At 45.2% G+C, this 27,577-nt stretch overlaps 1 protein-coding gene across 2 annotated transcripts in view; it reads right to left on the bottom strand.

The window, feature by feature from the left end:
* The window catches only part of FGD5 (FYVE, RhoGEF and PH domain containing 5), a 145,909-nt gene that overhangs the window by 13,435 nt on the left and 104,897 nt on the right, over nucleotides 1-27,577 (bottom strand). For both annotated transcript variants that reach the window (XM_066597012.1, XM_066597011.1), the window contains exons 13-18: nucleotides 20,393-20,476; nucleotides 19,802-19,881; nucleotides 14,082-14,178; nucleotides 10,308-10,445; nucleotides 9,021-9,123; nucleotides 8,526-8,659 (exon numbers count right to left, since the gene is read on the bottom strand). In XM_066597012.1, coding sequence (XP_066453109.1) covers nucleotides 8,526-8,659; nucleotides 9,021-9,123; nucleotides 10,308-10,445; nucleotides 14,082-14,178; nucleotides 19,802-19,881; nucleotides 20,393-20,476 — 636 coding nt within the window. The remainder of the gene's footprint in view (nucleotides 1-8,525; nucleotides 8,660-9,020; nucleotides 9,124-10,307; nucleotides 10,446-14,081; nucleotides 14,179-19,801; nucleotides 19,882-20,392; nucleotides 20,477-27,577) is intronic.

The following is a 27,577-nucleotide window of genomic DNA, read 5'->3' on the forward strand; positions in this document are numbered from 1 at the left end:
GTCAACTAGGCTATTCTGTCCTAAAGCCAACCGGGCGCTTTTATGCCGGGAAGAAAAGATAGCCCTGGAACTATCTTCCTGGCCAGACTATGGCCGCTGCCATAGACTCCTATGGGAACCACTGACAGCAGCTGGAGAAGGCAGCGTGAGATGCTAAACTCCCTCCCCCTTCTCTCCTCCTTTCTCCTCCTCTCCTGCTGTTTGCAATGGGAGGGGGCGGAGCTAAGCGGAAGGCTCTGCAGATCTGGCATGAAATGTTGGCCATACTGGCGCAGCATGTTGTACTATTTTATCTGAATAACTTTAAGCCAGCACGCCATATGCACCCATTATAGTCAATGGGGGCCACTCGGCGCCATCTGAAAGCGGCATATGCCAGATGCGATACTTCTGTTTTTTCTGATGTTCGCACGCTAGGATGGAGCCAAACAAGTGAACAACCCAGTGCTGGTGAGAGCCTGGCCTCAGCCCGGTATCAGTTCTGCACAGATTTGCAGCTTCTAGTTATCAACTATTAATGTTCCTGTACACTGACAGCAAGCAGAGATCCTGATTATGCTGAAGAATTAAGACAAAGTTTAACAGAAAGTTGTGGGATTTTGCGTTTCACCGTGATTACGCTTTATGTACGCACATCACTCGTATATCAGGATGCTTCGTACATCATAGGCTGACAGTGAAAATATTTTTGCATTTCCACCTCCTCTACCGTACAGCTGTTCCCGCACAATGGCGCAATGTGTGCGGCACTAAAAACCCGAGATGTGTCATATGTTACACTTGGAGATGCATAGGCGTGTAATTACACAGTTCCCTCGAGTACAATTAGATATATGCCGACAGTCTGCTGTTATGAATATGCTAATTTGGGCTTGCAGTCTTGCCAGGTGCTTAATTTGTAGAACCGCTAATCAAGGGCAGTGCGAGAGGATATAAATATTAGCTGCCGCCCCCTGGTGGGCAGGCTCGGGTTTGCGCTGTGTAGGTTGAAGCGATCTCTACTCAAAACGCTGTTTACCTCTTATGGTCTCTGCTTGTGGAACTGAGATCACATCTCCAGCACACAATAGAGCTGCAATGCGGAGTGCTCCTTAAAGGCACAGGAACCTCAGAAAGGTGGCCCATGTAGACTCAGCTATGAGCTACTCTGTACTGTGCCACACAGACATCGACTTGCAGGCAGAGATTCCTCCCTGCTTTCTCCTCCTGCTCTGCTCTCTCCCGCAGCACCCTGGCTGGTAATCACCTTATGGTGACCTGGCATCCCGAAAACAGAACAATGGCTAGGACTGGTGTCCCAAAAGTGGCACAAAAGGCTATCCTGCTTAGGGATCCTAGAGATAGTGGGACGCAGGGTCCCAAAGTGGGACTGTCCCTGCCTAAATTGGTATGTATGGTCACCTTATAAAGAGAAATGCCAGAATTGTTATTTATTTTGTTCGCCTCCTAAAAAACGTAATAAAAAGGGATCCAAAAGTCACATGTACCTCACAACAGTGTCAATAAAAACTACAGCTCTTCCCGCAAAATACTCCGCTATTGAAGTAAAAATTCTGGGTCTTAGAATGCGGCGATGCAGTCAGTTATTTTTCTTTAAAAACATGTGTTTATTGTGCAACAGTGGTAAAAAAAATCTCTATAAATTTGGTATTGCAGTAATCGCGCTGATCCAGATAAGAAAATTATTGTTGTATTTTTACCGAATGGTGAACACTGTAAAAGCAAAACCCCAAAACAATGGTGGAATTTCTGGACGTTTTTTCCATCTCTCCCCCAAAAAGTGTAAATAAAGTTCTAGAACACATTATCTATTGCCCCAGAGTGGTGTCAAAACATAAAACTTGTATGTATTTATGCAGCAATGAAAATCATTTGGTTTTTAAAGAGGCTCTGTTACCTACCTGCTATCTGCTAAGCTCATGGGCTGAAAGTAAGTGACCCACTGAGTCCGAGATGTCAGTGTTATACTTACCTTCCCGCATCGTTCCCCCAGTGTGAGCAATGTAAGCCGCAGTGTATTGTGCGGCGCTGCTAAGTAGTCTGCCCATTCTAAAATTACTAGTAATTGTTAGGAAATTATAGCACCATTGTTTCTAGAGGCGCAATGCGCCACACAGCTCTGCTACATGCAGGTCACACACAGCTCTGTTAAATGTACATCACACACAGCTGTGCTACATACATTTTTTTAATCCCATACAACAGGGATCACAACCAGCACAGCAGAGTCCTGCACACATACTGATCACCCCTGGTCATGTGACCCTGGACTCCTCCCACACAGGGACTGATCACATGACGGTGACATTCTCACAGGTACTGTAAGCACACGGCTGCTGTCCGGCTCTGCAGGTTTTTTATTAAAGGGGTTGTCTCGCAGCAGCAAGTGGGGTTATACACTTCTGTATGGCCATATTAATGCACTTTGTAATATACATCGTGCATTAAATATGAGCCATACAGAAGTTATTCACTTACCTGTTCCGTTGCTGGCGTCCCCGTCTCCATGGATCCGTCTAATTTTGCTGTCTTCCGGCGTTTTTAGACGCGCTTGCGCTGTGCGGTCTTCTTCCTGGTGAATGGGGCCGCTCGTGCCGGAGAGCTGGTCATCGTAGCTCCACCCCGTCACGTGTGCCGATTCCAGCCAATAAGGAGGCTGGAATCGGCAATGGACCGCACAGAGCTCACGGTGCACCATGGAAGAAGACCCGCGGTGCATCGTGGGTGAAGATCCCGGTGGCCATCTTGGTGAAGGAAGAAGTAGGAAGAAAGAAGAAGTCGCAGAGCGGGGATTCGGGTAAGTAATATATATATATATTTTTTAACACATCCCTTGGGTTTGTCCTGCGCCGAACGGGGGGCCTATGGAAAAAAAAAAACCTGTTTCGGCGCGAGACAACCCCTTTAAGTGAAGGACTTGTGATGATGTCACCATCATGTGATCAGGGGCGGAGCTCAGAGCCCCGGTGACTGATTCCATGACAGTGGCTTCTTCACATGTAAGTCACACAGTGACTTGCTTACTGACAGGTGGTCATTAGTATTCCATAGCAACTGAGGCCATGGGGATTTGTAGGGGATGTAGTCCGCCGGTAATCTGCACAGGGATGAAGGAATTGTGATGACGTCACTGTCATGTGATCAGGAGCGGAGCATTAACTCACTCCAGGATGCATAGATTTATATTCCACAACACTTCTGCTCGAATCAACCCAAACACCCAATCACTGTGAATCAGCCAACCCAAACAACCAATCACTGTGAATCAGCCATCCCAAACAACCAATCAGGTTGTGAAGTGCTATGGAATATAGATATATGCCTCCAGGACACAGAGCCCAGGTGACTGATGCCATGATGGTGACATCATCACAGGTCCCATAAGCACACATCTGCTGTCAGGCTCTTCATGTTTTATGTTTAAGGACCTTTGATGATATCATGGTCATGTGGTCAGGGGTGGAGCATGTAACTCACAAACACAGAGCGCAGGTGATTGATCACATGACGGTGACATCATCACAGGTCCTATAAGCGCACATCTGCTGTCAAGCTCTTCATGTTTTATGTTTAAGGACCTTTGAGGACGTCACGGTCATGTGATCAGGGGTGGAGCATATAACTCACTCACGGAAAGATGGTCATTAGTATTTTAAGAATGGCAGACTACCTTGCAGTGCTGCTCAATGCACTAAGCGGTGGCTTCCAGCGCTCACACTGGGAGGAGCGATGGGGAAGGAAAGTATAAGGCCACTTTGACACATGCGCTTTTTACCGCAGCGTTTTGAATGCTGCGGTAATCGCAGTGTAACGCTTTAAATGATTTCAATAGGGCCTCGCAGACATGTGCTTGAACGCGGTGCTTTCTAGTGCCATGATATTTGAGTGCTGTCCGCTTTATTTTGCCGCATTTTCACAGTGCGTCCGAAAGTGGCTGTAAAATCGCAACAAAACGCTGCAATCAAAATCAAGGCGTTTTGCCAATGCTCTGTGTGGGAGTGGCCTAACACTTACAACCCTGGATTCAGTAGGTCACCTACTTTCAGCCCATAAGCTTAGCTTATAGGTCAAAAAGTAGTTGACAGATTCCCCTTAGGCCCGAATATATGCTGGTCACAAAGGGGTTAAAGGGAACCTGTCAGCAGATGGGAGGATGAAAAAATGCCTACACCAACAGAAAACACAAGTTTAACTGTTTCTATCTTTTTCATATCTAATGAAGGCAACCTACCTCTCAAAATTGCAATTAAGAAGTTCCGGCGCCGCTGATGGGCGGTCTGCACCGTTTTTACAAGCTGGATGTATTACCCTTTCTGCCAGTGAGACGTGGATGATCGAAAACTCATGCATACGCCAGGAGATTGCAGACTGGCACATGTGCAGATGACAGAGCTCAGTCTCCACAGGATGATCAAAATCACATGCAGCTTTAGCCCCGTCATGTGCGCATGCGCTGGTCTGTGATCCAATGGTACATACGCAAGTTTTTGAACATACTGTGAGAGGGGCAAGGTTTGGAAAATAACTTGTGCTTGCAAAAATGATTTGGCCCGCCCAACGGTTCATTGTGAACAATTTACATACAGCGCAGGAACCTTTCAAAGGCAGTTTTGCGAGATACGCTGCCTTTATTACACATGGACATGAAAGATTTGGAAATGGTTAAACTTGAGTGTGCTGATGGTGTAGGTGGTTTTACATGCTCCTACCTTCTCACGGGTTCAGTTTTATATCGCGCATCAGCTAGTATTTTTGGTTGCATGATCAGTCTAAAACATAGCAGAACAGTGAGTGCAGCTCTGGAGTATAATACACGGATCAGTACAGGATAAGTAATGTATGTACACAGTGACTCCACCAGCAGAATAGTGAGTGCAGCTCTGGAGTATAATAAAGGATGTAACTCAGGATCAGTACAGGATAAGTAATGTATGTACACAGTAACTCCACTGGCAGAATAGTGAGTGCAGCTCTGGAGTATAATACAGGATAAGTAATGTAATTTACAGACACGGTGCCTTGTGTAGTTTCTATATGTGGAGTGTCATTAAGTGAGGTGACATTCTGTAATGTAGCATATAATATACTGCGTCTGTATTGTATGCATGAGAGGAAAAGTATTACTCGTTAATCGGAAATAACACATTTTACGACATTATAAAATGAAGATCTATGAGGACGGATAATCTTCTGCACACATTGCTGCTATGGAAGCTTTACAAGTTTATGACGCTTTAACTGTGATTTATATGTTCCATTGAGGACTTCTCATTAGTGTAATACCCTTTCTGTATACTTTCTGCCAGAATCCAGGGCTGTGCTGTCGTTGACTGATAATACTACTGCTATGTACACTCCTGCACATCTTTAAAGATTCTTCACTTGTCTGTGCATTAGATAGAGGAAGCAGAAGGGATACTAGCAGTACAGAGTATTTCAGAAGATGAATGCGTTGATTGTGTGTGATGCTGTCAGGGGTCTTCTCACATAATGGCGTTAGTAAGGGAAGCGCTGCAGGTGTCAGTGTTAGGTTGTATTCTGATGGAAGAATGTGAGTTGCGCCTAAGATTCTCGAGTGCAACTCGCATCGAACAGCAGACGGACACATGTGTGCTGTGCTGTCCAATACCCAAGGGCAGTGTATATTGCATGTGCAATTTTGGTCCACGAATGGGACCAAAATAAAACATGCTGCAAGTATTTTTCATACGAACCATCGGTCCACATGAAAAAACAGCTCCCAATTAGCTAAGTGCTCTCTGTGAAATGCAAACCCAATTTAAAAAAAAGTTGATCCAATGTGTAAAATGTAAATAAATGTAATTAAAAAAGAATGCAGTTATTTGGAAATCTCATCTAACAATATTTTATTCCTAGTAGAACACAGAAAACATATCAGAAGGGGGAGGGGAAGGGGAGGGGGGCATTGTTCCATCCCATTTATAACCCATTTAGAAATTGATGGCAGCAACACATCTCACAAAAGTTCGGACAGGCTTAACAAAAGGGTGGAGAAGTAAGTGGTACTATTGAAAAACAGCTGGAGGGTCATTTTTTTACAGTCTCATGACTGTATAAAAAGAGCATGTTAGAGAGGCAGGGTCTCTCAGAAGCAAAGATGGTCAGAGGTTCACAATCTGTGGAAAACGGTGTCTAAAAATTGTGAAACAATGTCAGAAAAATGTTCCTCCAAGCAAAATTGTGAATACTTTGAGTATTCCACCATCTACAGTACATAATATCAAAAGATTCAGAGAATCTGGAAAAATTTATGTATACAAGGGACAAGGCCGACGGTCAGTATTGGATGTTCAAGATCTGCGGGCCCTCAGGCGGCACTGCATTATAGACAGGCATGATTCTGCAATGCAAATCACTGCAAGGGCTCAGGAATACTTCCAGGAATCATTGTCTGTGAACACAGTTCACCATGCAATCCACAAATACAAGTTAAAGCTGTATCATGCAAAGAAGAAGGCAAACATCAACACAATCCAGGAACACCGGCGTCTCTGGGCCAAAGCTCATTTAAAATGGAAAACTGTTCTGTGCTCAGACGAATGAAAATGTGGAATTATTTTTGAAAAGCAGGGACGCCATATTCTATCGACTCAAGAGGAGAGAGACCATCCAGCTTGTTATCAGCGCACAGTCCTGTATCTCCGACGGTATGGGGTTGTATTAGTGCCTATGGCATGGGCAGCTTCCACATCCTGACAGGCACTAACAATGCTGAGCAGTATATAGAGGTTGTAGAACCACATATACTCCATCCAGACAACGTCTCCATCAGGGAAGGCCTTGCATATTCCAACAAAACAATGTAAACCACATACTGCATCCATCACAACAGCATGGCTTCACAGAAGAAGAGTCCGGGGCTGAACCGGCCACCTGCAGTCCAGACCGTCCACCAATAGAAAACATTTGGCGCATTATCAAACAAAACATCTGGTAAAGATGACCGAGGACTGCTGAGCAGCTAGAACCCTACATCAGACACCAATGGGACAACATTCCTCCCCAAAACTCCAGCAATTGGTCTCCTCACTCCCCAGAAGAGGGGATGCTACACAATGGTAAACATGGCTCTGGACCAACTTTTGTGAGATGTGTTGCTGCCATCAATTTCCAAATGAGTTATAAATGAGATGGAACAAGGTCCCCCCCTCTGTGTTCTATGGTCTACTGGGAATAAAATATGGTTAGATGAGATTTTCAAATTATTACATGCTTTTTTTCTTTATATTTATTTACACTTTGCACAGGAGCCCAACTTTTTGGGAATTGGGGTTGTATATGGACAGCTCTCAGATGGAAAAACTGTCTGTTTGAATAGATCCTAAGTGTCACGACGCGAGAAGGGAAATGGTGACAAGTGTGAGTCACATAGTAACATAGGGGAAGAAGGAGGGACCCTCCAACAGCGCAGAGTATTTCAGGAGGTCACAGACTGAAAGTTTCATTGCAGAAGAAGCAGGGTCTCCTATCAGCACTGAATACATTGTGGCAGGTCCCTGACTGTGGCATATATGCTGGAAGGTGCACGGTCCCCAGCAGCACAGAGTGTTTCAGAATTAGAATGTGCTGATCAGATGTCAGGCTGCTTAATGCCTCCTCATGCTATGCCGTCAGTAAGGGCTGTGCGGCATGTGCCTGGGGCAGTGTCATCATGTGAGAAGGGAAGAAGAAGAAGAAGTAGGGTCCTTTCAGCAGTGCAGAGTATTTCGAGAAGAGAATATGGTAATTTTGTAGTAGGTCACAGATTAAAAGATGCAGAATGGAAGAAGCAAGTATACCTAGCAGTACAGAGTATGTTGTGGGAGGTCACTGACCGTGGGTTATATGTTGGAAGTTGCGCAGTCATCAGCTGCACAGTGGATTTCGGGAGGCTTAGTAAGTTGATCTTGTTGGGCATCAGAGATAGAGATGAGCGAGCATACTCGCTAAGGCAAACTACTCAAGCGAGTAGTACCTTATTCGAGTAACTGCCCGCTCGTCTCTAAAGATTCGGCTGCCGGCGTGGGTGACAGGTGAGTTGCGGCAGTGAGCAGGGAGAAGCGGGGGGGGGGGGGGGGGGAAGAGGGAGAGAGATTCCCCCCCCCCCCCCCGCTCCCCCTCCCCGCTTCTGCTCTCCTACGCTGCTCCCCGCCCCCCAGCCGGCAGCCGAATCTATAGAGACGAGCGGGCAGGTACTCGAATAAGGCACTACTCGCTCGAGTAGTTTGCCTTAGCGAGTATGCTTGCTCATCTCTAATCAGAGATTGAAAATTGTCTAGTGGAACCAACAGGGTCCCCAGCATCAGAGAGTATAATGTTGGAGCTCACTGATTGTGGATTATATGGTGGGTTGGACAAGTCACCAGCAGCACTGAGTATTTCAGGAGCATAATGTATCTTTGGCTGCTGTGCATGGAGACCTCGATAAAAATCGCCAATTTCCTGTTTTGTCAGAATACCAACAATGAAATCATATTACGATACACACAGAGTTCTTGCCTTTTCTCAGACAGCCTTGGCCCTACCTCCATCAGAGCAGACGGCACTTTCTTGTTTCTCCTGAAGGCAGAGGGGTGAAAACTGTGAAGCATGGATGTAAAAGCGCTGCTGGCAGACCTCGGCAACTGCGGGGAGGAATTTGTGCTCATTGACGCAAGCTCTATAAAAGTAAATGCACTAGTTAGAAATTATAGAGAGATATACAAAAATGCAAATAAAACCCTTATAAACTGCTACAAGCAGCAAAACTGCAGCTATGGGTGAAATTCTAGCAAATAATAGTCTGCATGCTCTCTGTGTGCAGGCGGTATGCTGTAAGTGTGTAATATAGGATATTTATAGTCCAATTTCAATATTAGAATATACATTTCCAGAACAATGCTGCATAAATATCCGGAAATTCATAAAAAAACCATAAAACATACAGCTCTCCAGATATTGCCTGCAATCCCTGTAACCTGCCCCTAGATGGTGCTGTGGTACAGACAATAACATTGGTGCCCTGCATAAGTCCTCCTCACCTCTTTTCCGCAGCTCCGCATAGCATCCATTGCAGACTTTAGAAGGGCGATCCTTTAGATACTTTAGCGGATATTTGTTTCTTGAGCAACTGCGGCAAACAATCTGTCAAAATGGAGACAAGACCCCAAAGGGTTTCCGTATAATTGTATAACATAATACAATTCTAATCTGGTGCTGGAAGGAGATACAATGTGAGAGCCGGAGAAGACAGGCTGCAAGCAGAAGATTCTACTGTAGGATGGGGATAAAGTGTGCCGCAGGATGTCCAGACAAGAACTAATGCATGATGGGACTTCTGTGTGCACATTTCTCATTACTAGGGCTGCATCCATCCACCTATCGCTTAATCTACGGATATTTTGTCCTAATTCTGAAAGTCTTCATAGAGAGATATATGCACTGAACGGCCCCTTTATTAGACCCCCATCTAGAAATGCGTTGGACTCCTTTGGCCTTTTGAATCGCAGCAGTTTGTTGCAGCGTAGATTCCACTAGGTGATGAAATGCTTCTGCAGGAATATCGGCCCCTGCGGACAGGAAGCTTCTTGTAGTTGTTGTAGATTAGATGGAGGTGCTGACCGGTTCTGACCACCTGACAGGAAGGGGTCATAGATTCATGCTGCTTGGGCCAAATTCTGACCTCCCATCAGATGGTGCAAAAGAAATCTGGATCCATCTGAGCAGGTGATGTTTTTCTGCTGCTCAGTGATACAGGTTTTGCGCTCTTTTGCCCGCTGGCATCTCACCTTTCTGTTTCTCCTACGCACAACAGCGCTGGAACTGTTTGTCTGCTTATAGGCCATCTGTGCTAAGGAATGTCGAGTTGTACATTGGAATGCATTAGTTGGAGCACCATCGTTGGATTCAAGTGACTGTGCAGAATAGTCAGAACGATTCCGGACATCCTCCTCTAACCCCTTTCAGTAACAATTTGTTTTCCTCGATCACGCCATTTTCTGCATACTCTCCATGCCATTACACAAGCAAACCCCACTAGTCTAGCACCGATGACCCGGCCTCGTTGGAAGTCGCTCAAATCGCTGGATTTTCCCATCTAATGTGGATTCACACTGAAACTGATCCACGGAAAACTTGTCATGTGATTTTATGCCACACTCCGCGGTCACGGGGATAATTTCCATAAATGGAAGCGCCAATCGTGAGAGGGCCTCGGGCTCTAATAATGGAGTTGGGGCTTTAATAAAGGGACCAGTCAGTGTATAGTTGTCTTTATATGTGACTCTTGTACAATGTGAGATAATTGTCACCGATCACCAGCCACTCACCTTGCCGCAGGCATGACAGTGATGACGTCGTAGGGTTAATGTGAAATCACTACCACAGTTCATACACATCATGACGTGAGACACGTGCGCTATACTCGGCGGCCTCTCGCCCAGGTACATTCCTAATCGTTCCCTCATCTGTGAGAAAGAAGATAAGACTGGTGATTCCTAGCTGCTCAGAGGCGTTCTGTAATCACTGCAAACTGGAACATTCTGCAACTCTCTAATATACTCTGTATGCTAATTACTACGTTCACAATTTCTGCTTGCTGTCAGTGAATGGGAACATTCTTCTTTACATCTTGAGGCTGAAAAACTATGCAGCCCATTACTTCTCATGGCTGCAGTCATTTAAGGCCACCCTCACACAGGCAGTAGGTTTTAACTATCATGTACACACCATAGCAGCAGCTCGGCCCGACATGAATGGTAGCAGGAGGCCACTCCATTACCTCCAATGGGACTGCCAGACTCAGCTATCTTTGGTGGTCCTACTAAAGGGAATGTAATGGTGGTGCACATGGACAGCTACCTGCTACCATTCACTTCCGGACGAGCCGCGGTAAGCTTGTCTACATGCCATGTAAAAAGTGTCTTTAGGCATCGCTTTCAAGAGCCATGCGTCTTTAATACACTTCTGTTCCTAATGAGTGACCAGACTAAGGGACCTTCAACACGGGACGGAACTGTCAGTGGGACGCAGCACAGATGCGGATTTTGTCAATTAGTGCAGATTTTGTCACGTTTTTAACTGCTGAATGTGTCCCGTGGAACATCTTGCAGACTTAAATTGCAGAATTACATCTTCTGTAGGTTAGAAAGCCGTAAAAACAACTTCTTATCAAAACGCGTTTCTGCTGCTGAAGTAAAGACGTGCGGATTTTAACAGGTGCAGAGTTCAAGCCTCATAGGGATGACATTGTGATGCAGAAATGTCCGAGCGGACTAATCCTGTTCCGTCTGAAAGGTCCCTCAGGACTCCTTCATAAGGGCCTGTAAAATAAGCGGCATTTTCACTGTATTTTTTTTGCGTAATTGTGCGTATTTTGTTGTTCTTGCTTTTTTTATGCGCACGTGTTTACTGCGTTTTTCACATGTGCAAGAAAAAAACATAAGAAGGACCAATTGAGTTCTCTTGGCTTTATGCGTGAATACACATGTATCATTCATTGTGTATTTGTCATGCCCCCGTAGGGTTGCATGGGTGTTTTTGATCACAGCTCTGACCCTCTTTGTGATCCAGATGGGACCTTGGAAGTGTCTGTAGGCAGTGGAGGGGTCCATAGGGGGTTATCTCGCCCCTTCCTTTCTCTGTGCCATAATGAAACATTTCTGTAATGTCGGGGAGCCCGATCTTCGCCCACTCCCCTAATCAGGCTGTATATAGCCAACAATACATCCTAGATAGAATCCTTTGTCCCGCTAATGATCCAACGCAGGTAGGAAGGAGAATAATATATAAACAGCGTGTTACCGCTAAAGTGCCCGCCGAGAGCGCCAACTCGCTAATCTTAGCAACATAATGAGTCCTGAACACAGGAAGATAATCTGAAGCCTGGGACTGGGGAAGAGGCTGAAGTATTTTATTATATATCACTAGCAATATAAATCTCAGCAGTCGTTCGTGCCCGCAGCGCCCAAACCCGAAATTACATCTGCTAATTGCTAAATTTCTCTGCACCCGGTGTAAGGTGAATGAGGAGGACGCATCTCCTGACCAGTTGTTAAACTGTGTGCATCTGCTGGCAGATAAATGGGGTAGGGGGAGGTTTTCATATAAAGGATAGCCCGTGCTCCACATTAACCCCTTAGTGACAGTCTATTTTGGACCTAAAGACGTGACGATTTTTGAGTGGAATTTCATCTCCACTTTTCAAAAAGCCATAACTTTATTTATTTTTCCAGCGACACGGCCGTATGAGGGCTTGTTATATAAGGTATTGTAGAACTCTTATTAGGTTTTTCCGAAGGCAAGGAGAAAAAACACCTCATGTATGCCAGTTTTTTCTCTATACGGAATTAATCATGCAGCATAAATGACGTGATGGATATTTCCTGCAGGTTGGTCCGATTACGATGATACCAAAATTAGATATACATTTTTAGGTTTTTGTACTTTTGCCCAATAAAAAACCCTTTCTTTGGAATTTTTGAAAAATTTTGCATCGCTGCATTCAAAGTCAAAATCTGATTTTAATTTTCCATGGACGAAGCTCTGTGAGGGCTTGTTTTATGGTGGCGAGCTGTGGGTTTTAATGCTACCATTTTGAGGGTACATATGGCTTTTTTGATCACTTTTATTACGTTTTTTGGGAAAAGAAATAAACAAAAAAGGCATATTGGCTCAGGGGTGTCAAATTCATTTTCACCAAGGGCCACATCAGCCATATTTGCCTTCAATTGGCCGATTGTAAGTGTAAGGTGCTTTTACAGGATGATAAATAGCAGCCCCAGTTGTAATGGTGTTCCCTATAGTAGCGCAAGAAGCAATATTGACCCCCATGGTGACCTCAGTAATAATAGTGTCCCCCCTAGTGGCCACAGTAATAATAGTGTCCCCTATAGTGGCTCCAGTAGTAATAGTGACCCCAGTAATAATAGTGTTCCCCATAGTGACCCTAGTAATAATAGTCTCCCCCCTAGTGGCCACAGTAATAATAGTGTCCCCTATAGTGGCTCCAGTAGTAATAGTGACCCCAGTAATAATAGTGTTCCCCATAGTGACTCTAGTAATAATAGTGTCCCCCCTAGTGGCCACAGTAATAATAGTGTCCCCTATAGTGGCTCCAGTAGTAATAGTGACCCCAGTAATAATAGTGTTCCCCATAGTGACTCTAGTAATAATAGTGTCCCCCCCATGGTGACCCCAGTAGTAATACTTACCTCCATGGTGGCTCAAGTAGTCATAATGACCCCCATAGTGACCCAGTAGTAATAATGACTCCCATATTGGCCCCACAAGTAAGTATTACCTATATTGGTGGCCCCAGTAATAATATTTTTCCCCATAGTGCTTTCGGTAGTAATAGTGTCCCCTATATTGGCCCCAGTAGTAATAGTGCCCCCCATAATAAACTTTGGCTGGCAAGCATCCCTACAGGCATTCCCACTCACACAAGCTGCAGCTTTGGTCTGACGGCAGCGACAGACTCTGATCGGTGATCTCTCCACTCTGTATATGCGCTGCGTACAGGATGGCGCATGCAGACACGGGGGTGGGGTGGAGCGGGGGTGCACAGTATCAGCAGGAACGACTACCGCCAGGCTGAGTGAGCGGAATGCCTGTAGAAATGCTGCTCCACCAGCAGACCACGTAAAATGAGGTGGTAGGGTCAATTCGGCCTGCAAGCCTTGTGTTTGACATGTGTGTTGTAGGGGATTTGAACCACCTGTGATGCCATGATCACACTGATAAATTACTGAAGTACTTCTGTACTGCAATGAATTATTTGCTTATCATAACAATCACAGGCCAAGTCAGACACGGATGCCATTGACAGGCAACAAAGCAAAACTCACAGTCATTTTATAATCTGCTTCCCCAAGAGTATACAGTTCAGCAAATCAGAACAAGTAATGCTGCAGTGTAAAGCACAGAGTAAAAAGACTACAGAGGGTGTAGCTCAAGCTTTGCAAGAAAGCATTGCAAAGAGAAAGAATTATAAACTATTGTCAAATTAACCAGCAAATGAGAGTATCAGGTAATTGCTGCACATAGGCTGGGGGAGGGGCCAAAATAAAGGGGAGGGTCTGGAGCTGCGATATGTCACTTACCTCTACATTGCTATAGATGGATACAGTAGGTGCCTTGTAATACTCTTGAACAGTTCTGCTGATGCAACTGAACCAGTCGTCCCTCTCTGAGCAGGAGCTGCAGGATAACAGAGAGCAATGAGACAGCACAGAAGAGCGCCCCCTGATGTCACCCAGCCACGCAGTAGACAGAAGTCTTTGTTGTGTAGGAGCATAAGAAAGCTGGGGACACCCCTGTGATAAGATACAAATAGTGTTGTGTGGACCATGGGCACAATGGACAGGAGGGTCTCAGTGACTTCTATGGGAGAGTGTTGTGGGCTTGCTTTCACCTCTGTGAAGGAGGGAGAGGAGGTGAGCTGTGACATCACCTATGGTGAATGCTAGACCCTGTGTTATCTATATGTAGGTGTCATCTCTTATTGTCATCCTACCCTTTATTAGACCCCCATCTAGTAGCACACTGGACCTCCTTCCTTTGGCCTTCAGATCCGCAGCAATTCCTCGTGGTGTAGATTCCACTAGAGGGTTGAAATCATTCTGCAGGAAAAACGGCCCCTGCGGACAGGAAGCTTCTTGTAGTTGCCGCAGATTAGATGGAGGTGCTGACATGTTCTAACCAGCTGACCGGAAGGGGTCATCAATTCATGCTGTTGGCGCCAAATTCTGACCTCCCATCAGCACGATGCAACAGAAATCTGGATCCATCTGACCAGGCAATGTTTCCCGCTGCTTAATGACACAATTTTTGTGCTTTTTTGCCCGCTGGAGTCTCGCCTTTCTGTTTCTCTTACGCACAACGGCGCTGGAACTGGTTGTCTGCTATTATAGCCCATCCGTGCTAAGGAACAGCAAGCTGTGCATTCGAACACATCAGCTGGAGCCCCAGCATTGTATTTGGCTGACTGTGCAACACCTATTGGTCAGAATGATTCCTGACATCCTCCTCTGACCCCTTTCAGTGACGAGTTGTTTCCATCCACAGGATCCCTTTTGCTGGATATTTTTTCCTCACTCACACCATTCTCAGTATACTCTCTACACCGTTACATGATAAAACCCCCCGCAGTTGGCAGCGAGGCCTCGGCTAGTCTAGCACCGATGACCAGGCCTCATTGGAAGTCACTCAGATCACTGGATTTTACCATCTAATGTGGATTCACACTGAAACTGATCCACGGAAGACTTGTCACGTGATTTTATGCCGCACTACGGGGTCACGGGGTAATTTCCATAAAAGAGAAGCTAATCACGAGAGGCCCGGGAGCTCTAATAAAGGGGCATGGGGCTCTAACTAAGCTGCCACTTAGTGCATATGCTACCCTTCTGCTTTACCTTTCTGTCAGTTTAAACTGTTGTTCTAGCATTCTATTCATGAAGCAGGCAGCTTTATATAAACACTGCTGATGTGCTAGGAATCATTGAAGATCAGAAAAAACAGATGTGAGAGATAAGATGACCACGCTATATAAAACATCATGAGTCTGTGCCAGATCTGTGGCCGCAGTCTATGATCCCGCTGGCAGAGACAGCGGGGTAATAATCTTGTCAGACTCTTCATGGGGACAAACATATTGCGCGGCTTAACAATCGGCTTTAGAACCATTCTATAAATGTGATTAGCAGATTGCGTTATATATGTGGTGTCCGCAGCCGTCCCTGCATCATTTAACAGCTCCGAGGTGATAATCGCGCATTGTAAGCTGCCAACGCGCGCAGCATACACGTGTCCCCCGGCCTCCGGAGGTGAGTTATGTGCAAATTGGTTCCACCTTTTCATGAATGTAACGGTGATCAGAGCGGCCGGATCACACGTGAAATGTTCAAGAGGTGAGAGCTGAGCAGCTTAATGAGCAGAGAGCCCTGGAGCGGAACTACTATTCATTACTGGAGAGATCTTCATAGATATGGGTGATGATGTCCGTAATGTCATCGTTCTTAATGAGTCACATGATTATAGCCCTGAAATTATATGTCATTGATTATAAATGGCAGTAATGTCATCGTCTCTGTAAGAATGGAGGAGATCGCAGTAGAATGGTGTTTTGGAAGGTTCTGGATCCCAGATTTCCATGTTACGGGGAGCCTTATTTCTGAGGATAGGCTTTATAATAGGGCGTAGATAATGTGTTCTGCATTATTATGCAGGGTCACCCACCCACCTCTGTTTTCTCTATCTGATTTTGTAAATGTCAGTTTAAACTGTTGTTCTGGTATTCTATTCATGAACTAGAAGACTTTAGATGAACACTGCTGACATGCTAGGAATCATCCTAGTAATATTATAAATGAGAAAGTAAATCTGTCTGTTCCCTTTTTACGGCTAAAGCGATTTTGATGAAATTTTGCAGGGTGATAACTTGCATCTTGAGGAAGGACATATGCTACAGCCCCATTTAGACACAACGATTATCGCTCAAAATTTGCTCAAAAGCCATCTTTTGAGCGATAATTGTTGCGACTAAACACACGGCCATCGTTCACTTTTCGTTCATCGCTAACTTTTAGCAAGCTAAAAGTGGGCAATGGCTCTTATCAGCGCCGTGCACCAAGTTCTCAGCGGGATACCAATGATACTATTCTTTCAGCTGGTATCCCGCTTGGAGCTCTCAGTTAGAGATGAGCGAGCATACTCGCTAAGGACCTGCCTGCTCGGGAGCAAAGATTAAGCGGGGGAGAGCGGGGAGGAGTGGAGGGGAGATCTCTCTCTCCCCCCCCGCTCCACCCTGCTCACTGCCGCAAGGCACCTGTCACCCGCGCCGGCACCCGAACCTTTGCTCCCGAGCGGGGAGATACTCGCTAAGGACCATGCTCGATCGAACAATTGTCCTTAGCGAGTATGCTCGCTCATCTCTACGCTCAGTGAAAGCTCCAAGAACAAAGCAGCTGTCAACGCTCCTGCTGTTCTCAGAGCTATCAGCTCAGCGGAATACCAGCTGATAGCTCTGAGAACAAAGCAGCTGTATACAGATGACAGCGCTCCTGCTGCCTTCTACATACAGTGGCCACCTTCATTTAAACACTAATAAACTCTTAAGTAGCTAATTAGGTACTTAAGAGCTTATGCAAAGTAATCATTCAAAACTGTCACTGAAACTGCCAATTGAGAGATTTTTGAGCGATCATCTTTTTGTGTAAAACATTTTCTTCTTTTCCTATTCCAGTCATAATAATGGCTCTTACAATATTTCTCCCCAGGAGTGTAATTTGTAATCGTGTGCCGTTGCACAGTTTTGGCGCATTGATATTACGCATTAATGGGACCAGAACACCAACTTTTAACCTCAGCTTATGGGAAGGCACTCCTGAAAATGCCAAAGAATTAAGGAACTCTACAGGGTATGAGGTAACTTGTTCAGTGTCCATAACATTATCCACCCACAGATACTCTACAATTTCTCTTTCAAGTTGTGAAATAATTTTTTCATTCATCTGTCCGACAGTTTCATTAGTTGGTGCCAAAATTGCCCTCTGACACAGCCATCTTTTATTCCCCTTATTAGGTTGCAGTTGAGAATAAACCTTGATTATCAGAGCTGCGCTGTGATTGGTTGGTAATTCTTATACTACTGAGGTAAAATGAAAGCTGCGCTGTGATTGGTTACTATGTGCAACACAGATTTTCTTTAAAATCTCAATCCATGTTAATGTATCTTTCGTTCAAGTTTTAATTGGGTATCCCTGCTAGCTTAATAATCGCATATGTAGTGTCCCAGAATATCATCCTGGTCGCCTCCATAAATGTCATACATGTTTGTCTCATGTAAATGCACTGTGCAAGCCTGTCTTGTGATATCCATTATGTGTGTTGCACAGCTGCAGCATTTGAGAAGTTAAAGGCTCACACCCACTTGCGTTTTTTAATGCTGCGATATTGCTGCGTTTTTTAACGCAATTGTCAATGGGACTTTCTAATGTTAAAAACGCATCGCAAGTTGGTGCTTTGTGATTTTTGTCCAATGCATTTTTAACATTAGAAAGTCTCATTTACAATCGTGTGAAAAAAAAACCCGCAGTGATATCATGTGAAAAAAACGCGTGAGAAAAATGCAAGTATGCAGGAGCCCTTACTCTAATAAAATCATAGTCTGTCTCTGAATGTATCAGTTTGCCATGTCATGTGGTATGACTGAAGGTATAAATAGGAGTGCTTGAGAGCGGGAAAAGGGCTGTCAGAGTTCCATCTTCACTGAGAGTGCCATCTTGCATGACATAAGAGAGAGTGCTAACACAGAGCCACATAGAAGCACCTTCAGCTTCCTTGCGGTGAAGATGGAGGAGAAGGAGAGATATCCTGTAGTGACTGCATTGTGAATGAGAGTGGAGGGAGCCTAAGCCTAAGGGTGCGTTCACACGAGCGTAGGCGTATTTACGTTCGCACGAGCGCAACGTATAATCGCCCGAGCGATCGTTTTTCACCGATCACGACCAGAGCTAGAAAGCGTATTTTCGTTTGTTCCTACTTTGCAAACGGTCTTTTCGGCGATCGAATATGCGTTGGCGCGTATCTCGGTCGCATATGTTCCGGTTTTTTTCGAATTGCCGTTTTTACGCGCCGTAAAATCGCCCATGTGAACGAATACATTCGAAACCATTGCCTCTGATGGTCACGTATATACGTTTGGTCGCAAAAACGCGCCGTTTATGCGCTCGTCTGCCCGCACCCTAAGAGAGAGCTTTGTAAGTAATAACTTTCCCTGACAAGGCCAGTGCAGAGGTACTAAAGCAAGTCTTGATTGTCTGATTTTCCTACTTAGCCGTCCAGATTTAGGATCACCGTGTAGAGGTACACCCAATAAATGTCACACCCAGGCATCCAGAAGTCTATGAGAGCAGGGTGGAGGTACTACATACTGTGGCTTCATTTACACATGTGCGTCTTTCAGTCTAATAGAGCCGTGTTAAAGTCAAATTTCTGCACAGCACTGTAAAGTTTGAAAAGTCTAAACTGCATTGTACTATTGTTTTTCATTCAAGTAAAGTCTATACTGGGCCCTAACCGTTCCTGGGGACCCGAGGTACCATACACCAGTGTCAGTGTTTATTTCCGCCGTGTGATATATATGGGTGTGGCAACGGTGGCGTCACCCGTGACAACAACTACTACTCCCCTCATCCTGTTTATTGCATTCCCTATCCTAGGGGTGTCAAAGGTGTCCTGCAATCCTGCTTTGACCTTGACTATGTGTCATCCCTCTGGGAAAAGGAGCCAGTAAGTGCTGCCGTGACAAGCCAACATTTATCCCTCCCATATCCGCACGTAAGTCAAGTGTCCAGGGTATCCCTCTGGGGTGTTGCATATACATGCAGCAACGACGTCTGCCCTCACATGTCGGCCTGTTTGTGTAGGCACCCCTTCCCCCTCCGCCTCGCTGCATGGCAGTGGAGCAGAGGTGTGCCTGCGCATAACCAAATAAATCTGTCTTGTTGTGCTTTCTAGAGAACGCTAAAAGAACTTAGCCTGTGTCCTTCCTCAAGATGCAAGCCATCTCTGGCCAAATTTTATCAAAATCGCTTCAGCCGTGAAAAGGTAACAAACAGTCAAAGATACTTTATAATATTAGTATGGATTTTACTCCAGTTACAACCTAAGCTGCATACACAATGCTGATTGCTCATATAAATATTACACAGGAATGGCTCCCCTGTAGTATTAGGTCACATGGCTTATGGCAGAGTGGAGATCAGCTACTGCAGCTTTGGATGTGACTAGAGTATAAAGTGTTCGGAGGTTTGTTTACCTGGCTGATAACATGAGACAGCACTCCATGCATTCAATCTTCAGGACATGCTGTGCGTTCTCCACAATTGGTCGGCTCACCTGCAGGGGACAAATATGACTGAAACATTAGATATATTTACTATATAGCATATACACTATGTTGACAAAAGTATGGGCACCCCACCAATCCTCTGCTGGCAGGTGACGGGTGAACCTCAATCCCATCTAGTATTGTTGGGGCAAACTAGATCGCCGTATCCATGCACACCAACACGCCCATTATCCCCCGCATCACTATCTGAAGCTCTACTCCAGGAATTTAGACAAATCCCTCCACACATCTATGGGAATTTGGTGGGAAGCGGCCTAGGAGGGTTACTGCAGTCATTGAGGCCAAAGGCGGCCCAACACCAGATGGAAAAATGGGAATAAAACCCAATTTCATCCCCTTCTGTGTGCGTCCCAATACTGCTGTATACATAGTGTATACTGAACACCTGGTGTATACACAACCTGTGCAAGATGGAAACTTGTTTTTGACAAAGAGTATACATAAGACTGATCCCACCATCATATAGAAATCCCCGCCAGTCGGTAAATGACCACCTACCCGCATTCCAGGGATGGAGAGTGTATTTTTCAGCCTGTATTTGCCGTCCTTTTGGGCATAGGTGTACAGCAGCACGTCGTTCATCTGAGGGGGGAGACGCAGGACTGTTATATACGTAGGAAGTGTATGTTCAAGCTGCAAATGTTGTAAAATACCTTCAAGGGAGAGCATCCTGCTGAGATGGTGTATCTAAGCCCTAAGTGTGTGATACCAATCTGCCTACTTAACGGTATGTCCACACACTAAGGATTTAGGCGCGGATTGCACCAGCGTTCCACATCTTATGTATTCTATAACCTCTTTACATGCTGCAGAAAGAAAAACTACCAGGAGAAAGAGCTCATTAATCTGACAGACTAAAAGCTGTGGATCAGCCTCACTGACTGACAACGGCGCTAAGCCTAATGGCGGTGATCCTAACGGCGCTAAGCCTAATGGCGGTGATCCTAACGGCGCTAATCCCGCTGCAGATCTGTGGCACATTTGTATCTGAAATCAGAGCGACGGCTTCATATTTCTACCAGAGCCGGTTGTAAAATACACGGCAAATTTTATTTCAACACATCAACTTAATCAAGTTATGAGGTTTTCTGACTAGAGTCATGTGCGATACTGTCTGCTCACGTATCTAAGCCTTTCATGTGCGATACTGTCTGCTCATGTATCTAAGCATGTGCGATACTGTCTGCTCGTGTATCTAAGCATGTGCGATACTGTCTGCTCATGTATCTAAGCATGTGCGATACTGTCTGCTCATGTATCTAAGCATGTGCGATACTGTCTGCTCATGTATCTAAGCCTTTCATGTGCGATACTGTTTGCTCATGTATCCAAGCCTTTTATGTGCGATACTGTTTGCTCATGTATCCAAGCCTTTCATGTGCGATACTGTTTGCTCATGTATCTAAGCCTTTCATGTGCGATACTGTCTGCTTATATATCTAAGCCTTTCATGTGCCATACTGTCTGCTCATGTATCTAAGCCTTTTATGTGCGATACTGTCTGCTCATGTATCTAAGCCTTTCATGTGTGATACTGTCTGCTCATGTATCTAAGCCTTTCATGTGCGATACTGTCTGCTCATGTATCTAAGCCTTTCATGTGCGATACTGTCTGCTCATGTATGTAAGCCTTTCGTGTGCGATACTGTCTGCTCATGTATAGTTTTCTCTCCCACTCCCCTCTGCAACCTCCCGCTCACCCCCTGCGCCCCCTGAATCTTTTCGCCCGATTAGGCAGTTACTCGAAAAAAGCGATGCTCGATCGAGTAATTGCCCCAAACGAGTACGTTCGCTCATCTCTAGTGCTAATGTCTACCAATGCATCATATGTGATACTGCTAGCTGCTGTATCTAAGTCTATATGTATGATACTGCCTATTAATGTATCCAAGCCTATCATGTCTGAGGACTCTGGATATTTAAACCTACCATAAAGGATACTCTCCATTGAGTTGTGTACCAAAGCCAATCATGTGTCATAGTATTTGAGAAGCCACAGTATCTAAGCTCATCAACTGCGATATGGTTTCCTGATGTATCTAAGCCTATCATGTATGAAACAGTCTCAGAGAACTGCAGAGCACTACAACCCCCCACCAGGTAATGCTACATCACGCATTCTAATACCCGTCCTCTGGTGTATCTAAGCAGAGATGATCTGCCGCACTTTTTGTTATGATTTATCGTTATTTTGTACCCCACAAAATCCACCTCTTCATAAATAAAGCTCATAACCGTACGTTTCTCGCCACCCCCGCAGCTGCTGACGCACATTTCCATCTTCCTATAGCACCGAGTCTCTTGATTTGACATGAAAACAATACGCGGCGACTCCTTGAGAGATCACCGGTGGCGGCGGTGATGGACGGCGTCATGGAAATGTTGGTTATTATAGAAGTCACAAGTGAATTTTTATCGGTGCGGCTCCACCCCCAGCGCCTTCTGTGACCTTGATGGCGCCTCCGCCGCATCGCTCTACACAATATTCAGTATAAATAATGTATCTTCCGCATATGTATTTAATAAGAACATACAAATGCAGGTTTACCGGCCGTGTCAATCATCTTGGGCAGGGCGCTGTCAGCTCTCCTTGCTTTCTGGGGCCGCTGGGATTTACGTGCTGGCGAGTGACAGATGACAGGCCGGTTGGGGTTTTATTCCGTTTACTTATTGCTTCATGAATTACATTCTTTGCCTGCATTAATCTGATCAGTGACATCTCCACCCGGCTGATCACATGACCCTCCCCGGCTGGAGCGGAGATATAGATCACATTATAGACAACTAATGATTTGCGCGGCACATAAATTGTCCCCGTTTGTGTTGTACAAACGCTCACATAAATAACAGGAATCTGTGGGTAAAGTCTTAGTTGTAGATCAATCTAAATTATTTAGTGAGGCTGTTAATGTAGAACTGACAGTGGTCGCTATGGTAACAGTGCTAAATACACTGAAGTGGCCATATTGTAGCCATAAGAATATAAAATAGCCCCTTCTACCTCTATGAGCAGGCCCACAATTAAACATTTATCCTTGATACTTCCACTAGAAGACTGGTTTACATATTGAAATTCTGCAGTTCTGCTGTTAAAAGGGCAGGGGTGGGGCATGGGATTCAAATGCTCCACCCCCAAGGAGCAACATGATTAAAAATTATCTGATTGGTGGGAGTCTGATGAATTGCAAGAGCAGGGGGTCCTGTACATCCCAGAATGAACAAAACTGTGGTCACACATGCACACTACTGTACAATTTATTTCTATGAGACTGTTGAAGATAACAGAGTTCATAGAATCATAGAATGGTAGAGTTAGAAGCGACCTCCAGGGTCATTGGGTTCAACCCCCTACTCAACCACTATATTCATTCTGAGGCTTAACGGACCCTGTTCTCGTGACTAGTGGGGGTTTCAGCTGTTGGACCTGCACTCATAAGATAGTTATCACCCAGCCTATAGGTAGGAGATAAAGTTTTTTTGCAAAACAACCCCTTTAAGGCACTGGCGCATATGAATTGTCTGGCTTGCAACACAATTGTAGCACCAAAAACTCTAAATTTTGTCACAAGTACCAAAACTGCAATTTTTTTAGTTTCCATCAAGTACAGTCATGTTTATAAAAGTGGGTGTGGTTTAGTATTTGGGGGCGGAGCTTCACACTGTTTGTCAGATTTACTATAATTTATGCTAGACATTGGAATAAATCATAACTGAAATGTATGATAGTTGTAGCTAGCGTGGGTTGCAGTCTGGTGCATGGGCCTGATAAGATATGCGCCGTTTATTAAGAGGTTTGTGCTTCTTAAAGGAAGTCTGTCTCATAAATTTTGTCTTAGTAACCCAATATACTCTTACTATTAAGTGTGCAACATCATAAGCAAGCCAGCACTACCTTTATCTTTTTTCAAACTGTCTCCCATGCGAAGATATCGCCAATAAGTTTCTTGTGCGCTTTATAAGGGTCTGGTTTTACCAGAATAGGCAGGAACCACTGGTCTGCCTGGACCTCTGGCACAGGCAGACTGCCCACTGGACGACCCGGGGCTAATTACCATATGGCAAGAAACATGCTATCTGTAAGGGAAACCTGCAGCGAATTGCTTTTTCTCAGCAGTGCCCCCACAGGATATGGATTGTCAGTGTCATGCCAGGTCCTCCCAAGATAGAGATGCTTTTTATAGCACTTGTGTATCAATCGGTATCTCTCCAGCTGTTAAGAACCACTGTCTTAGAGGATGCTAAGAGTTGTAGTCTTACACCAGCAGGAGATCGCTGTTCTACAGCCTATTCTGCATCCTATAGGAGGCCGGATTGTGAGCTTAGCAGTCATCTGGTCTCCTTTCTGGTCTGCACAGGGTTCATGTCATCCTGCATTAATTGAGTTCATTTTTCATGGTCTGTACAGGAGAGTCGGATTATTTTAATGAGCGTGTCATCAGCTGCAGAGTTATGAATGACGAGATGGTTACGACTCCCAAAGCAGCGAGTTATGATATCAAAGAACATCCACAAAAACGTATTCTTATTCATATAATACTATAATTCAGAGGGGTGAGTAAGAGGGAAGGGGGAGGGATGGTGAGAAGATGATGAGTTTCGCCATTGAAAAAAAGTGTATTTGTAGCCTTTATTTGCTCCTCCACTTCACCTCTCTATGGTAATGATTCCCTGGGGAACCCTTATTCAGAACCTCCTTCAATTAGTGACTGCAAAGACTGTCTCTGGAGCATCCGACGTGTCCATGCGCTGCACGTACAGCACACTCATTTTAATGAGCACAATGTAATGCTTGATTTTTCCTGTGGAGGCACTGCAGGGAAATTAAACAGTTGTTGACTGGTTCTCCTGCGGATTACAACTGATCACATGGGGTCTCAACAGCTGGACAACTTGTGTTCGGTTTATTTTTAGGGCACCTCTCCAACAAAATTGGGATAAAAAGTGGACAATTCCTTTAAAGAAGGGCTGTCACCGAAATTTACCATCATAAACCAAACCTAACCAAGAAGCTGGATATAAAGACAAGTGTAACCATACCATTTTTCCCTGCATAGCCCCTTTATGGTTCGTTCACAGGCAGAGGAAATGCTGTGGATTTTCCGCAGAAGATAAATCAATGGCAAAATCCTCAATATTTCCATGTCAAAAACCACATCAAAATCTGTACCATGGGCACTTTAACAGATTCAGCTGCGGGTATGCAGCTGATTTCAGCCTTTAACGCCATTCCTCTCACTGCGGAATACTGAGCGCTCACTGCCAGCCCAAAGAGCGCAGCGCACACGGTCACCAGGCAACCACTACTAAGCGCCACTGCTGTCGGTCAGGTGAGGTGGTAGTCGACTGTCACTGGGAGGAAAGATGGTGGCACTCAGTAGCACTGTGCGCTGCACCCTCGGATCTGGTAGTGAGCGCTCAGTCTTATGAGGTGAGAGGAGCGTCGTTGCAGGCTAAAATCCACACTGATGATGCAAATCTTTACATGATGCGGAAATCCTGTGGATTATGCCGTATGAATGTATCTTTATTGTGGTGCATGTGGAATGCAATTTAGTTGTTTGATTGGGGTCCGATAGCATTTCAATTGCATGACTGATCCAGGCTCTCCCCCTATCAGCTCAAAACGCACCCCATGGATCTTGATTGGCATCTTTAGCTCCCTTGATTTGGCAACGCTGTGTGTTTCATGCCCTCTTCTTACAGAATCCGTGCACAATGTATGCAATCCCCATAGGCACAGCAGCTAACCTCACTGCAGAAGCACTGGTTTCGGAATTAAAGCGCATGCGCAGTATGTGGCGCACACCACATTTTTCAGATCAAGGGAGCTGGAAATGTCGGCCAAGGGCCAAGAGACATGTTTTCAGCTGATGGAGAGAGTGAGCACAGATTAGTCCTGCAACTTAAGTCGCCTATCAGATTAGTCGTAATTTGCCTACCGCACTCGCTGTGCAATAGCGACAATTTAAAGTCCATGAAGGGACTGTGTAGGGAAGAAAGTGTCTGGTTACACTTGTCTTTGTATCCCTCTTCTTTGGTTAGGTTTGGTATATGATGGTATTCCCAGTGCCAGATTTCCTTTAAGAACTACTAATAAAAGCAGAGGAGTGCATATTCACCCTGCATCACCATTTTTTACTTAATTAGGCTTAGATCCTGCCCCAATAAACCTTTTAATGTATCTTCACCATTCAAGCCAATGGGACTGAACTGCTATACCAAGCTCCACCGTTACGAAATGTACAGTGATGTGCCTGGTATGCAGTGAAAAGGCCACGGTGCTCACCCAGAGCGGCTTCTTCAAACAATTGCTTAACGGGGCCCTGGGTGGCAGGCTGCCTACCAATCTGATAATTAGGACCCATCCTAAGGATGCATCATCAATATCCAAGTCCCAGAAAACTGCCTAAATAATAACACAGTATGCAGTAAACTCCTGAGCGCCCTCTAGTGATGGCTGCAGGCAATAATGTAGTGTGTTTGGGCAGAGTGACCCTTTAATGATAATCATGAAGCTAGTGAAAGCAGAAGGGCTTCTTGATGACGAAACAGGTTACTGTCCCCCAGTTTTGCATGTTTTCCTTTAACACTTCTTGTAACATTACATTCTATCAAGCTGTTAATGCGGATGGCATCTAATCCACGATGGGCTAGAAATACATCCCATCCGATCGGCCATTGTTAAGGCCGCGATTACTTAGCTTTCATCTATGATAAGATCACAATTTATGTTTGAGGCCTTAACTTGTCATATGCGGCTGTAAGCCGAGATTCTTGGAAGCGTTAGATAACGGTCAGGCGGCTTGGAATTCCTGGGGTCGGGGAAGGGGCCTTGTTTTGTATCTGAGAAGGTTTAACATCCGTGTAAACAATAGTCTGGAATCAGGAAATTGAGGCCAGGAGCTGCGGACGTTTCCTGCCAGGATGCTCTTGCAGAGGAATGCTTGGAAAGAGACTACAGAGCGCAGGACAGAAGGATCTGGTAACATGGTAGAGAGGAATGCGGCCAGGAGTGTCATCCTCATCATCCAGGAAGGTCATCCTCATCATCCGAAGCTGGGAAGTCTCCAAATAAGATGATACGTGCTCGTAAAGGAGATGAAAATGTAGTCTGGTAAATGCCATAACTGCAGTGTTTAGGACACAGCATTCTGATGATTGTCACAGTCTCTGCCGCAGCCCCTATGGACACTGTGGTCTAGATCCCAGTCTGGTGCCCAGATAAGGCATGTCTCACTCCTCTGGATGCTACCTTCGTGTGGTACAGATGGCGGAGTGTGGCTTACAAGGTTGTTGTTGTTGCACTGTGGGGGTGTAAGGGTTTGCATGGCAAATTAACGCACCAGCACGTTGCCACTTAATTATAGAGCATGCAGCAGGCATGTGATTCATCTTTGAGACTGTGAATGTTTCTATAGTTAATCGGTGTACTGTCACTTTAAGAGACAACCAAGTAATGTAATGGCGGTATAAGGCAGTGTGTCTGGGCTTGTACAGGATAGGTCCTTAAATAGGGGCTTTCCCCAGCAGAGCAAGTTCCAGAAGTGGAGGGGCTACTGTCCTGAGTTCCCGCGAGTGACGCAGCCGCCATTGTGGTTACACTGCTAAGGATTGCTGAGCCAAGCTGGGTTCCACCAGTAGAATTGCTTAGGGAGTGAGATTCCAGAGAGCAAAACCAACCAA

This window comes from Eleutherodactylus coqui, chromosome 3 (assembly GCF_035609145.1).
Source record: "Eleutherodactylus coqui strain aEleCoq1 chromosome 3, aEleCoq1.hap1, whole genome shotgun sequence".
Lineage (NCBI taxonomy): Eukaryota > Metazoa > Chordata > Amphibia > Anura > Eleutherodactylidae > Eleutherodactylus > Eleutherodactylus coqui.